Source organism: Varroa destructor, unplaced genomic scaffold (genome assembly GCF_002443255.2).
Source record: "Varroa destructor unplaced genomic scaffold, Vdes_3.0 BEIS01000007.1, whole genome shotgun sequence".
In the NCBI taxonomy this organism is placed as follows: Eukaryota; Metazoa; Arthropoda; class Arachnida; order Mesostigmata; family Varroidae; genus Varroa; species Varroa destructor.
Window position 1 is genome coordinate 2,548,662 of NW_019211460.1, and position 14,447 is coordinate 2,563,108.

General features: G+C 38.9%; 1 protein-coding gene across 6 annotated transcripts in view; it reads left to right on the forward strand.

The window, feature by feature from the left end:
• The window catches only part of hts (adducin 1-like protein hts), a 33,617-nt gene extending 20,318 nt beyond the window's left edge, over window positions 1-13,299 (forward strand). For 2 of the 6 annotated variants that reach the window (XM_086975915.1, XM_022813422.2), the window contains 8 exons: window positions 2,060-2,188; window positions 2,449-2,541; window positions 2,715-2,861; window positions 4,404-4,620; window positions 5,215-5,280; window positions 6,626-6,697; window positions 8,809-8,888; window positions 9,311-13,299. In XM_086975915.1, the coding sequence (XP_086832041.1) occupies window positions 2,060-2,188; window positions 2,449-2,541; window positions 2,715-2,861; window positions 4,404-4,620; window positions 5,215-5,280; window positions 6,626-6,697; window positions 8,809-8,888; window positions 9,311-9,424 (918 nt within the window). In that variant the 3' untranslated portion in view covers window positions 9,425-13,299. The remainder of the gene's footprint in view (window positions 1-2,059; window positions 2,189-2,448; window positions 2,542-2,714; window positions 2,862-4,403; window positions 4,621-5,214; window positions 5,281-6,625; window positions 6,698-8,808; window positions 8,889-9,310) is intronic. The other 4 variants (XM_086975916.1, XM_022813427.2, XM_022813426.2 and 1 more) reach the window with 4 other exon arrangements.
• The last annotated feature ends 1,148 nt before the right edge of the window (window positions 13,300-14,447 follow it).

Here is a 14,447-nt window from a genome sequence, read left to right on the forward strand (position 1 = left end):
TATATATGGATATCCAGAGTGGGCAAGTGACTTTTGCTAGTGTGCCTAAATAATGATTACTGCTATTGTGAAATATCGAACAGTCGAAGTAACCCTATAATAAATTAAAATGTTCCCTTTGAATATATCTTTCAAGTTTCACATAGCATATCAATTATAAAGCACGGTTTTTTCTGCTGCAGAAGCCTTCACACTCACGCTACACTATAACCTCTGCATGATGAAACGTTATCGATCGAATTGTCGCTTTAAGATTTACGGCAGTCTTTTGGTTGAAGGTTTGTCTTCAGCTTCTTGTATTGTTAATAAAAGCTTTTCCATATACCGTATTGATATAGACAGACATACTATTGCTTATATTTGTAAATACTTTTAGATTCTTATTGAATTAGAAATATATTTAAGATAGTTTTATTGGTTTCCAGCTGACAGTGAAATGGCAGCTGTTAGGGCTTACAGCCGATGAAATCAAATGTTGCGAAAAAGATGGAAGAAGAATCGTATTCTGGTAGTTGTGTTAGTATGAATGCTTCCGTGCAGACACCTCATACATACAAGCAAACCGATATCTCTATCTATAGCACGATGATACAGAGAAGAAGATAATGTGTTGTCGTCTAACAAGGACCCGGAGGGCAATCAATGAACGCTACCTACGGAACTTTATTCGTAGCAACTAAATTCATCATTTTAGATGTTAGCTACGTAACATTCTGAGTCATTAAGGGGATGATAGCCAATCATCAATTTGCTTGATAAATATGAAATTATCAATACAATATCATACAGTGCATACATAACGAATGATAAGTTAATCAATTGAAATTATGTCATTTTTGTATGATACGAGTACCATAGAAAGCGTAGAAATAGAACAAACACTGAAGATGCGATAAGGCTCGCTATAATTAATAAAGTAAAATAACTTGATGAATTTGGGTGTTTACTTTCATCATCATTTTAAGTTATAGCGTTGAGCTCTAATTCAAGCGTATAAATAATGCACGCGAAAAGCTAGTGTCAAGTAAAACGGATTATGTGTTATTAAGTAATGCCATTTGTTCGTGTTAAGCCTTAATAAGCGGTTTATACGCCTTTGGTTATGCTCCAGTGTTGTTACGCACTGCAACTGTGGGCAAGTTCACTCTGGACAAAAAGTCTACGATAGCTAGAAGTACGACAGGAACTATTATTTTCGTCGAGCTGGCTGCTTTCTACGATAACAACGATAGATAAACGAAGAATCATGTGTGTCAACTGTTGGAACTGGGTCTGGCTTCTAACAAGGCCGTAATATCATGGTCCTCGTAGACAACTTGCCCTTGCCCTTGCAGACGATAGCTCGATGACGTGAAATGAGGTCGCCGAACCTTACAAGAAATACTGCCGTCTGAAAAGCGGTCCCTCGTTATATAAACTAATCTCCTGTTGCTGTAAAAGCAATCTGCATTCTTTTGCAGTTCTCGCGAGCAGCTTATTGTACTTTGGAAATATTTCATTTCTTTGAATTTTGTATAGAAGCTAAGGGGCTCCTTCTTATGTGTCCATTATCGCTTATAAATGATCCCTTGTGCCGATACTGCATTCTTAATTGCTTCAAAAAAAGAGAGTCCTTCTACGGTCTTGCTGTCGTAATAAATGTACATGTGCATTCATATCGGGCTGTTTGCCGTCCTGCTGTTGGTTGGATTCAAAGCTTTTGAGAATGCAGAGTTGCTAATTTCGAATTAGATCGGGGTACGTATTTCTAACAACAACAAAAAAAAAAGGAAAAAAAAGATGTAGTCCTGGCAATTTCCATTTGCGCAGCAGAACTAAGTGACAGGACGCAATACGACCACACTCACTCGTAAAGCATTATGTACGCGTTCCTGCCTTCGTATGGCTGTTATGATCCTTAATGTCGTCGCAGTATTGTTATAAAGATGATGGTGGATCTTATTGTTATTGTTTATACTGGTGACAAAGGTGTTTGTTGCTGCTCTTGGGGTTACTGAAGGGGTTTGCTTGAAAAATGGTTAGCGATGACATATCCTGATCCAACGTCGCTCGCTTTCAGTGGGTGCAAGAGGGCCAGGCACAAGGCGGCGGAACAAATCAACAGACCGTAGTCAAAATCGAAGGAGGCTCACACCAGTTTGTACCAACTAACACTGATCCCGCTGAATTCAAAAGGAAGCAGAAGGAGGTACGTGCTTTGCCATGACCGCGTTCGGTGGTTTTTCCTCATGCTTCGAAGTGTATTGTGTACCTTCGAAATCACACATTTTTTCATCACTTCCACCGAATTGTATCAGCGGCTAATTGATTTGGTTGTATTGATAGTGACGTTTGTTTCTCGCAAAACTGGCCGTTTCCTTTGTTATGTGCATGTGTAGCTTCATAGATAGAAGAAATAATTTACAACGATATTGATGCTAGACTGTCGTCTTCTGTAATACTCTCCAGATGAAGGCAAATCGTCTTAACTCTAAGGTGACGGCAGGGCCTCAGTCAAACATCCTTGAAGGCTACACCTGGGATGAAATCAGGCAGATGCAGGTACGTGATGATATTGATACATTACCTTTCCCTAATAATAATACGACAACTTGTTCTAGATTTAGGTTTACAAAGGACTATTGATTTCTGACGATCTCTCGTCTCGATGATGATAACAGCAAGTGTAGCAAAAGTTCTCTTAATATCCACTAACTAACTTTTATAATAATTAGGATACGATAAATCGTCAATCTGGTGGCGATAACGTGGTATTAGTAGGAGCTGCTTCAAAGGGTATTATTCAACGGGACTTCCAGCACAATGCAATGGTATACAAGAGTGTTTACCAGAAGAATCCATTCGACGGCATCACAGATGAGGTAACTTTTCTAACTATTTAATTACACACACACACACACACACACACACACACACACACACACATAATTACGAAGATGTATAAACGAAAAATTTGTTTAATGTACGCACATGCTCATATAATATCTTGTCAATTCAATGAAATGTGCAGAGGCTTCGATATGTAATGTAAACATTTGTTTTGTAATAAAGGAGCCGAATCGCTATGCTGCAGACACTTTTTTACCTTTATTGTATAATACATTAACCAAAAGATATACTATATATGCGCAATTTTCACCAATGGCCTTCTGTCGTTTTTCTGATAACACTATATTCCAAAAACCGCAAAGAATTTCCCTTTTTTATTAACGAAAAATTGTCACATTTTTTTTCATTTAAGATTTTTTTTTAATTTTTTATTTTTATTTCTACATCTGTCCATTAAAATTGAATTAACATCATTAGAAAGTTTCACAGAGACCGTGACGAACTACAATCGTATGATGCAAAATCCGAATTCTAGGGGAAGCTTCTCATGCGTAGTTTCTTAATTTTTATTGTGATCAGTTAAAGAAGTCTATGAATTGACAGTATCGTGATGGAAGATGACGATCCATTTATTTGCTAGTTTCGCTCAATTGTTTTCAATGGGCAATTGTTATGTTGTTGTTAACTGCTGATAGTAGTAATGGCCCAAATCAATCGTTTTACCAGGCAGCGGCAGCAACTCAAAGTGCATAATTCCTTCTTGGTCCTACCTAATATCACTTTCTTTGGCGTCAGTCTAGGTTTTGCCACAGATTACGAAGCATATTTTCGTAAATCAATCGCTTTAGAAACGGCTTAATTTCGTTGCGCTTCCGTAGAATTCTCTAAATAAAAGTACGATCGTCTGTATAAACTCGCGCAACATCGAGTTTCTTTGTAGCCAAGTTACAACCTTGAATCAGTAACTACTTTGCGGTAGATGTCTGGTTTTCTGACGATGTCATGACTACTCATGTGTCGGCCTTACTCAAACTTCGCAATTATTTTATTAACTTTTTTTTTTACAATTGGCCGATCAATACGAAAGTACCTTTTACACCGAAGTTTTTAGAACGAAAGCCATAGAAATTTTTCCCTTTTTTTATTTTCTCGCCATGGCCACGAACAGCAAATGTTTCAATGGTCCTGAGTAGCGTTTTGCTTTTACCGTAATGAAATTGAAGACTATAACAAATTTTGCTCAGCTATCTAAAATCTGAATAAGGACATACCAGCAGCTCTAGCACATCTACTAACGCTAGCTATATAGTACCAGCGGCGACCGACACGACGTGACTTTGAAGCCATATAGCTAGAGTAACGGTCAATACTCTTCCAAAATATAAATATATTGACTAGTCGGTGTTCCATGTCTATATAATATATATTGTGCTATTATACTGGCTAAAACAATTGTGTTCAGATGTTTTATCATCTCTATAGGAATCTCTCTAAGAACGTCTGGATGTCCCGTCACTAATTAATCAGATGAAACCTGCCGATAAAATATATCGAATTTTGTTTGTCGTTTACAGGAACTAGAGGAGTATCGCGCCTTGATCGAACGCAAAATGCGCGGTGAGCCCATTGAAGACGATATCCCTGAATGTCTTCGCCCGCTTCTGCAAGAGCCTATTGCGCATGCAGCAGTTCCCGCAGCTACTTTATCTTCAACACCAGTAAAAAGTTCTCCAACAGGTGTACCGCCTGCCGCTCATAGATCGCCCATTCAATCGCCCGTTTCAGAAGAAGGTACACGTCTAAGTAGACATTTACTAAGAAATACCGAACTAGTATAGCAGCTTAAATTACGCGCGCGCACACATACATAAGCACACAGATGCATGGAAATCATCTTACCACACTGTGCTCTGGTCATGAGGTTTCAAAGACGGGTGTATAGGTAATGGTCGCTTATTACGAAAGCACAAGGTTTCAATATCGTGACTGATTTACTTATTGTGCATGGCATTGTCAAGTAAAACTTGCACGTGAATTAGAATGCTTACCAGGTGGTACAATGTACCACAACAATCTAGAACAATGAAGTAAACGACGATTTAGGTTTTCTAAAAAAGTTATATCTATTAACTAGCTTTTTAAGTCAAAATACCCTAAAAGGCTTTATTTTTGTTCCAACGGATTTTTTCGAATCGTTTTCATAAGTGTGTGTGGTAAGAGTTAGGCGTTAGGTGTAATCACTTCCCCTTCTGTGGAACTTTTCGACTATAACGACAAAATTTCCTAGACAAAGGTCTCTCGTTTCTACCCAAGCATCTTATAGATATGTTGATAAAAAGTGTTTATTTCTAAGACAAAGTAAATCTGAATTTAATTACGTTGTAGATCCAGTATATCGGTCACCATCGAGCAGCGTCCGAAGGTCCCTGTCGGCCCGCATGGCCGCCGAAGGTAAGCGCGACCTCACCACGAGAACCACAGCGTAAAATACGATGGAAGAATTCTGGTTCTCTTCCCTTTACCTTGGTGGTGGTGTCGCGCTCTATATAATCATATTGTGATTGACTGAGGGACAAAAACCGGGTCAATCAATGATTTTGTTTCTGATGGTGACGGGTAATAATAGCAGCGGTAATAGTAATAATGGTGAAGGGTATTTGATGATGCTGGAAACATCTGTACTGTAGGGGTAGGTTCACACTGCACAGACTCATTCGGGGCCAGCACCTGCACTATCGCTCCTGCTGCCTACGCCGCGCTACTACTGAAACGCGTTTTTCTATCTGCCTCTAGACGTTTCTAGATACATGTCCTTCTTGATTCTGAAAATACCGCTACCCTGGAGAAATTTCATCGCTTACTTCTCGTATCAACACACAGAGATCGTAAAAAGCATCCCGTTGGGATACGCCCTCGAGGTGATGTCCTTTCTCAAAACCACTATCTCGCTTTGACCAGGTGTACGTTGGTCGAAGCAGTAGACTGCAAGCAGTTGTATATAGTACCAATCCCAGACGTCGCAGAAGAGCTTTTCCCTTCTAAATAGTTTGTTTGGCCTAGTAATTAACCATAAGCTTATATGCACTGTCTTTAAATCGACATGGTATAGCCTCAACACGTGTCTATGTGAATATATAATGAATTAGATGAATAGAAGCTTATATTCATCTAATCTTCGTCCGAGTTCTAGTCGACATGTGGCTGCCGCCTTAATATACGTGTCAACCCTCTCCCCTGTCCATTGCTAAAAGGTAAGCCGACTTTAGCTCGACGTAAACTATACAGAACAAAAAACCAAACATGGACTTTAGTGACGGATTCTGCTAAAAGCCAGATAGGTCCTTCATGCCGGGTTTGTGTTGACCTTTGGCCCAGATTTAGGTGCGGTTTCATTTTTAAGGTTAGTCAAGCCGAATTCTGGCAGGCGTACGTGAACGTGTGACAAACATACGGGCTAGACTGACTACTTTTTTCTGCTTGCGCACCTTCTGCCACGTGCTATGAGCTAACGCTTTGGTCACGGTGAAGTTTTCCTTTGGTGCACCTAACACCCATAACGATATGCAACTAACATCACTGACTTTCTTTTGATTCGTGTCGGAAACCTTAGAACCTGATGAAAGAATGAAAAAAACAGACCTAGATTTGCAGTTGAAATAAGCATTAAAGTGGTAGGCAACGAAATAGGGAATTTTGTCTCGAATAAGTTTATAACGACAATGAAAAAATGGCCCTTTGACTGCCAATCCTGGTTTTCCACGAAATGACGATTTGGGTCAACGCATTGTCCAATCAGATGCGGAAGAACAGCGCAGCCAGAGCCTCGGCTTCGGACGGAGATACTTCTCGGAAAGAAAGCCCAAGAAGAGTGAGTCCATCTTCTACATCCAACGAGAAGGAACAAACCAACCAATGTTGTGTTTTGTCCTAGAGTAAAAGATAAATCATACATATTTGTTTATAACCTAGCATTTATTCTGATAGGCTTTTTATTATTATTGTTACTATTATGAACATTTTGTGCTTCGGTTTTATCGTAACGCAGTATTACGTGATTATGTGGATTTACGTTTATGTGGATTCCATATTTCATCTCACTATCAAGTCTTTTCATGTATACATGATCAATATATTTTTCGGATCGTTACTGGACTTTTCGGTAGTTAATTTAGTACTAAGCTTAGTTACGACGTCACTTACGCGTTAGTTACGATATAATCGAGCTTGGCAGCTAAATGTAAATCACATATTACCGTCGAAAAAGTGTATCTGCTCGTCTAGCGTTTTTATTTTCTCTTCTTGTTGTTACGAATCACCTATCTCCTCCATTCGTCAGTTTTTTCTGGCCTCAGTGGTTGGGTTTATACACGTACATGTACACGTGGTATTCCTGATAGTAAACATGCACCTTGGACCTCATCGATTCAGGCAGATATTGGAACTCGGTCGTTATTAACCGGTGGCTGACCATTTTCTAAGTTTATAAATTATAGCATTTTCTACATTTTATTTACCACAGGGGAAATCGCTTGAATTTTCCAGTACATTCGAATTGTACTGGAACGTTTTTCGATGTATCAACGCCGTGTTCGATTGGCCTTAAATCTCTTTCACCTCATAGACTGCTTCTGAATATTATTCGTTCAAATATAACTTTGCAATGGCCTAGTTGCGAAACTAGTTTACCTGCAATGGCTCTGCAGAAATAGTAGCAAACGACTCGAGTCGGAGTCCTACTATGTCCCGTCCTTTTACCCACAAGACTTTTTGTTCGTCATCGTTAACACATTCACGGACATGCGATGCTCTATCTAGATAATTACGTAGTCCTAGTGCACGCAGTTGTCGACTGATACAACAAGATTAGCTCAACGTTAAGATTAGATCTACATAGCTATAGTATCTGCAAGTAAAAACATTATCAGTCACGGCTTCAACTTGGTAGTATTGGCTGAGTACTTCCTCCAAGCTTTCGAAGTATTAACGGTCGGTCGTAGTTGTTCACTTTTCAGAGAACGTACCATTCTTCAGAGACCCATGTTCTTTGAGAAATCCTGAGATAATTATAATTTTTTTATTCCATGTCCAATCATGGAGAAGGAATCGAGTCGAAAATTTATTAGTACAGCTCAGTAAAATTTCATCTTGTTTCATGTCTCATCTCAGGATAAAGATGATAAACATTAGCGACATTGAAAGCTACGTTTGAGATTTGACTAAGCAAAACCCTGTTAGTTTTGCGATTAATAAAAGATGCATTGAAGAATTGCTCGCCTCCATAGCCCCAAAGCTACACCCCCGATCATGCATCCCTTCTCGCAGTTACAGAATGGCTTGACTACATATATATATGACGGATATGTACGTATATAGTTAGACAAAACGGGTTAGCGAATGTACTAGCTTCGGTACAAGCTCGTAAGTCATATATATATATATATATATATATATATATATATATATATATATATATATATATATGTATATATTTGCAGTCGTAGTGTATTAGTAATTGCTGAAGTTAACCTAGTTACTGTCGATGATCCTCCATTGGTATTTTGTTATGTTTATGCTTGCCATTTTCCTTTCTCCTCTGTAATTAAGTAAACGTAGATAGTTTGTTGCGCATTAAATAGCGGCAACAATATTAACCTGGTAGCATCAAAAATAATAGATACTGATACAAGGCTGATTTACCGATGATTATATAAACGGATCGACAATTAACCGAAAGATATGATGCAACCTATAGCTGGGTGTAAATCAAATTCGTATACCCACGCACACATTGTTTACAACTGAACCTACAACGAATTATTTCGAAATATGCAGTGTTAGGGAATTGTGCTCTTTCGACATATTTCATTGTTACAACGGCCGGGCTTGGGTAAACACGTAACATTTAATTAATGATTGAATTTGGTTGCCACCTTTTCTGATCCCTGCGACAATGTCTGGTTCCTGCTGCGATCGATACAGGCGGAAAGGATCAGGACAAGGAAAACGAAAAAAGTGGAGATGAATCAAAATCACTCTCAAGCAAAGAGGTTAGCGAATCGGTGAGTACATGCATGCGAAACTAATTAAAAACACCGCACTAAACTACCAACAAAATACCTGTTGAAGCACCCTGTGTTCGTTGCGCGAACTAGCCTGTACTGGCATACAAATTGCAATAATACGTACATCTTATAATATTATCGATTACGTATTCAGGGTAGATTTACTTTGTTTGCCTTATCGACGGTTGTCTGTCAACTTGCGTTCCTCCAAAGATAACTAAGTGTAGATGTTTTTCAATATTCGGGAAAGACGAAACATACTTGATAACATTGAGTATAACCTTTAAATTCCGGTACTTATTACGCGCTTGTCTTGGTTTGTCTAAAAAACAGCAGTCGACGCGAAACGTTCTTTAAACTTTGATGGGCTGAAACCTAACTGGTGTACTAATCTTTCTATCAAATGTATATGTACGTAGGTGAGTTCTCCATCGAAAAGCGAGAAGAAGAAAAAAAAGAAGTCCGGGGGCCTGAGCACAGCCTCGTTCTTCAAAAAGAAGAGTAGCAAAACGCCCAAAGAAGAAACCGCTTAGATCATTTGGCTGAGTGTAGAACTCGATAAAGGAGGCCGAATCTGGAGAAGACAAATTGCTAAAATGAACGACTGGGCATCATGGTATCAGCGCAACAACAAGAGGCGAAACAGCGTTGCCGAAATAGTGAACCCCTTCTCTTGAATCAGTTGTCGTAGAGAACAGCAGTACAACAGCCGGACGCACGGACACAGGGAAAGCGGAAGCGATGATCATATAACGAAACCGCCAATGCTTCCTTTTCAATCTGGGACTCGAAGGCGGCGCAGAAAGTTCAAAGAACAGGTGCAAGTTTGCAGAAAAACGACAGAACACGACAATTAAAACACAAAGAAAATGAAAGGAGGTAGATACACTGGCAAGAATGGGTCTTATTCTACTTTTATGACGGTGGCGACAGTAGCGTTACTGATAATCCTGCTGATGGCTACAACAACACGTAAGCCAACGTGTCAATTACACCGAAGTTTTTTGTGTGTGTGTGTGTGTGTGTGTGTGTGTGTGTGTGCGCGTGCTACAATGCTACCATTCTAACGATGCTGCTGCTAGAAACAAAAACACGAAGGTGGTACGCGTTCTTTCTTAAACCACAACACAGATGCGGTTGGTAATAATGGTGGGACACGACAAAGTTGTGAGAACAAGGCAAAAATACCCGAAAAAAAGATAAATGGGACACAACTATGGGAGTAGTAATACGTATGTATGAATATGGATGCTTTAATTTGACGGCTAGGCCAGCCACTTAAGCGTGTGGCAGACAAGTAGGCCCTGTAAAATTAATCCTTTCTGCCTGACCAAGGCACAGTACGGAAGGAAAAAGGGAGTGTTGAACGACAAAAAGAGACAAGGAGGTACCTCATCATCATCTTATCAGCAACTGAAGCAGCGAGAGAGGATGGCAACTGTGAAGATTATAGCAATTATGACCGATGATGATTGGTAATTAAAAACGCACGAAAGTGCGAAAAAAACCCTCATTTCTCAACGGTAACAAAAAGTCGCCATCATTTATCCTAGTAGTGGCAGCAACCCTATTGTATGTTATTTTCAGTGGTAAATTTGTTTATTTTGTACTTTGAACATTCAATTCGACGACAAACAGCATGGACCCAGATGGCCAGATCGATATACAGCCACTTCCACTGTCACTCAATATAATAACACTACTACGGTTACCATGTCACTGCTGTCGCTCCCATATGCTGGTTGCCGTAAGCGCTGTAAAATGACTTTGACACTTGGCTCTACCTACCTTAACAGTAATAATGATGATAAATGGAAAAAATAAACAACAAACAATAGCGGGCACAATGTTAATGACGACTATAATAATAATAGTATTAGTATAAGTATATTGTGGCATGAAATGTGGCAGTATGTGATAACGACGTAAAATTGGACAGACTGTTTTTGCTCTGTGTCACGAGAATAAATATATATAGATATATATATATATATATATATATATATATATATATATATATATATATATATATACTACTACTACTACTACTACTACTACTACTACTACTACTACTACTACTACTACTACTACTACTGCTACTGTATACTACACAAACGAATTGCTACATGTTGCTTGCTTGATTGATTAATCAACGGAGGGCACAGGGCCGCACAAAAAGGAGCGCGTGAGTGTCGCTAGTTGTCGTCGTCGTCGTCTGTATGGGTGCCGTTTACTATTCGCCCGACAACAAACAGCCCAAATGCTTCTGCCTTAATTTTTAATAATCAGTTTTGATTGATTTTTTCTACGCCTGGGTGGGCCTTAGTCTGAGAAGATAAGACTGTCATTATTTGGGGGCCACCCCTTTTCCCCGTCACGAGGGTATCGCCGTCCGCCACTAGCACTGCCCCGTACGATCCGCCATCGATGATACCCCAAAACGCCCAGCCCGGAGCTAGCCAATGAATGAAACTACTCAGGTGAAAAAGTAAGCAGGCAGACAGTCTAAAGCCAGAAGTGTCCATGCAATATATATATATACATATATATATATATTATATATGTGTATATATATATATGAACGACAAACACACACATACATTTCGAATTTCATTGCACATATGGTGTTCAGCATGAATCAAGAAAAGTTAATAGTCCTTTTCGGTTAAGGACAGCGTGTCACGAAGTGCACGCGCTGGACAGCTTCTATGAAAATGGCAAGTGGTGAATGGAAAAAAAAACAAGCGTTGCGCAAAAGATTGGTAGTTTGGGGCAAAATCATTGGTACCTGAAACCAAAATCGGCCGTTCCATTTCGGATTTTCTATCAGCAAAAGGTGACCAATAAGCACGTATTTAGCTAAGTGAATTTATAGATACAATGAACTACTTCCTAACTATGAATGGTGACCTTAAATAAATACACCGTATAATTTTGACAAGGAAATGAACCATCGAAAATAACAGTATGATTCTTGTATTAGAGTATGTCGTTGGTAGTAGAAATGTACTAGTCTGGTCCTCCATAGCATTAATTCAACCATTGGTTGTTAGTGAATTGCAATTTTATCGGGTTTGAGCCGAGAAGCTCATGAACTCGAGGAAAATCAGACTAAATATTCAATTGTTCGATACGAACGAACGGAGCTTCGGTCTATTTGACAGCCGGTGAAGAACACCGTCGTACACTGATCAGTCTGCAAACATTCGATTTTTTGCCGGTAACTTTCCTCTACTTAGAATATATTTAAGCAATAATTGTGCTCAATGTAGCGCAGCAGTGAAGCTCCACTAGATTCCTAGCTTTCCTGTCATTTGGTCGATCGAAGTTATCTCCATAAAGTTGTTTAAAATTAAATAACACTGCCAGTTAGGCGTTCTGTAGATCAACTAACCCACGGAAGGCATTTGCTTGGATAACCATAAGTAAAATGCCAAGCGCAATATGCCCCCTATGCAACAACAACAACTGCTACTCGTAGAACTTTGCCGATTGTTGCTACACTTTTCGTTGCGTGTTGTGCTAGAATAACACCCATGCACTTTAATAGGAATTAGCGCACATTAGTGATGAATGCGGCCTTTTTTTCTATGTTATTTTACGTAACAGTAAGACAATGAATCAATAATTAGTGATGGGATATCAAATTATCTGATTGAAATGTAAAAACGCCGATATATTGACGGGCACCGTACGACAATATTAATTAGTGCTATTACTAGGTGTTACGCGTTACTATATTATATTATATATATACACGCACGATAATTTTGAAGTTTCTACAACGGAGAAAACCCGAGACGAGAAAATTATTTACGCGACGCAGTTACGTCGCAAACATAATTATCACACATATATGGTTCACTGTCGTATATCTTCATTCGAAAACCATGCTTACATAAATTGTCGAAAAAACATAAAAGCTTGCGTCACTGAAGTGACGACTTTATGAATATGGTAATACTAATGGGAATCAGCTACACGATGAGTTCACAGGAGAATACATCGATATCCATCTTACTAATATTATTCTTCACCAATTCCTCAGTGGTTTTTAGGGTTTAGTCCTGGTGCGTTTTCACTGCAGCTTCATTTGAAATTTTCTGAGTTGGAATAGCTGAAAACCTGCCCTTTCGTCGTGCGCTGACGATTGTGTTAGAGAAATGGAAAATATATATACGCAACCGATAGAATTAATTATATGATAGAGAAAAAAATTAAACGACTGATAAAATTGATGATTACTGCCGTACAGAGGGGAAAAGAAGCTGCGCCACCATCGTGTGTAGACCACAAGACGAAATCAGCACAACAAAAACTGCAAACATGTTAAATATACGATTATTATTATTATTATTATTATTATGAAATAATAAAATAAAAATCTTATTTACACCAGCCCATATAACTTGTAGTTACTCAATGTTGTTCAATTATTAGCTAGTTATGAGATTGTTGCCCTCTTTTCGCGCAGTCCTCGCGCTAAAACGTCTTTCACCTGCTTTGATAGCCTTTTGATTTCCGAAAAGTGTCGAATAATGGTGATCTTTTTCCACTACGGTGCTCCGGAACGTGAGCTAAAGCTAAAGTTCGAGCAAGCACAAAACGAAGTTACATTAAAAGAGGCAATCGTCCTCGAATGATAAAAACAAACAGACGGAAGCGAACAGCTTAGAAATGCGGACGTTACTTTTAATCTAACTTATTACATATATAGTATATACAAAGTTTTGCAATTGAAGCACGCTTGAATCAAAAAAGCCATAAGAGGGTCGTCTTGGGCTGACAAAATACGGTGGACTCTGGACTCCTATTAACAAAAGATAGTTTAGAAGCCTTAAGGTTAAGTAGAGGGATGGTTCGGGAGGCCCACTCCTTTGCTGAAGCATCGCTCGCGCCGTTCATGTTGCTCCAGCAAGTGCTGGTGATAGTTTTTTTTTAGTTTTATGGATATATATTTTGGCCGACTTTTAGCCTTGTGCATTTTTTCCTAGGACAATGAGGCAGCTCGCGTTAAATACCCAAGTAAAACGATTCAATGACCTGGTATGTTATCACCTGGTTGGTCTTTTCGTTAGCGTTAGAATAATAATGGCGGCTAAATTTTGCAATCTGCCGTCCTCCAATGATACCTCTTATAGTCCGAGCGAAGGGGGGATCATGTTCACTGAGCAGACTGCCCGGATCCTACGAGTTTTCTGAGAAGTGTACACATTAAAGCCTTCTATTATTTATTATATTTATTATTTATTTTGCGAAAGTGTGGCTTTGACTAATTTCTTAGCCATTCATTTGATGGTCATCATTCTTCAAAAATTATATAAGATTAGTTTTTTTTTTTGTTGATGTAACCTGTATTCTAATTTCATATTTTATTTTGTCTTTTCCACTTATTTCGTAAACAACATACTAAAGGCTATTTTAAAAGAGCTTCTAAATGACTCACTATAGGAAATTTCGTTTCAAAGCTTTGAAGTAATGGTTCCTCGTTTGCTTCTCGTTGTTGTCTTTCTGGGAAATGTTTACCTTATACACTGTTCAACCCATTGGGTTTTG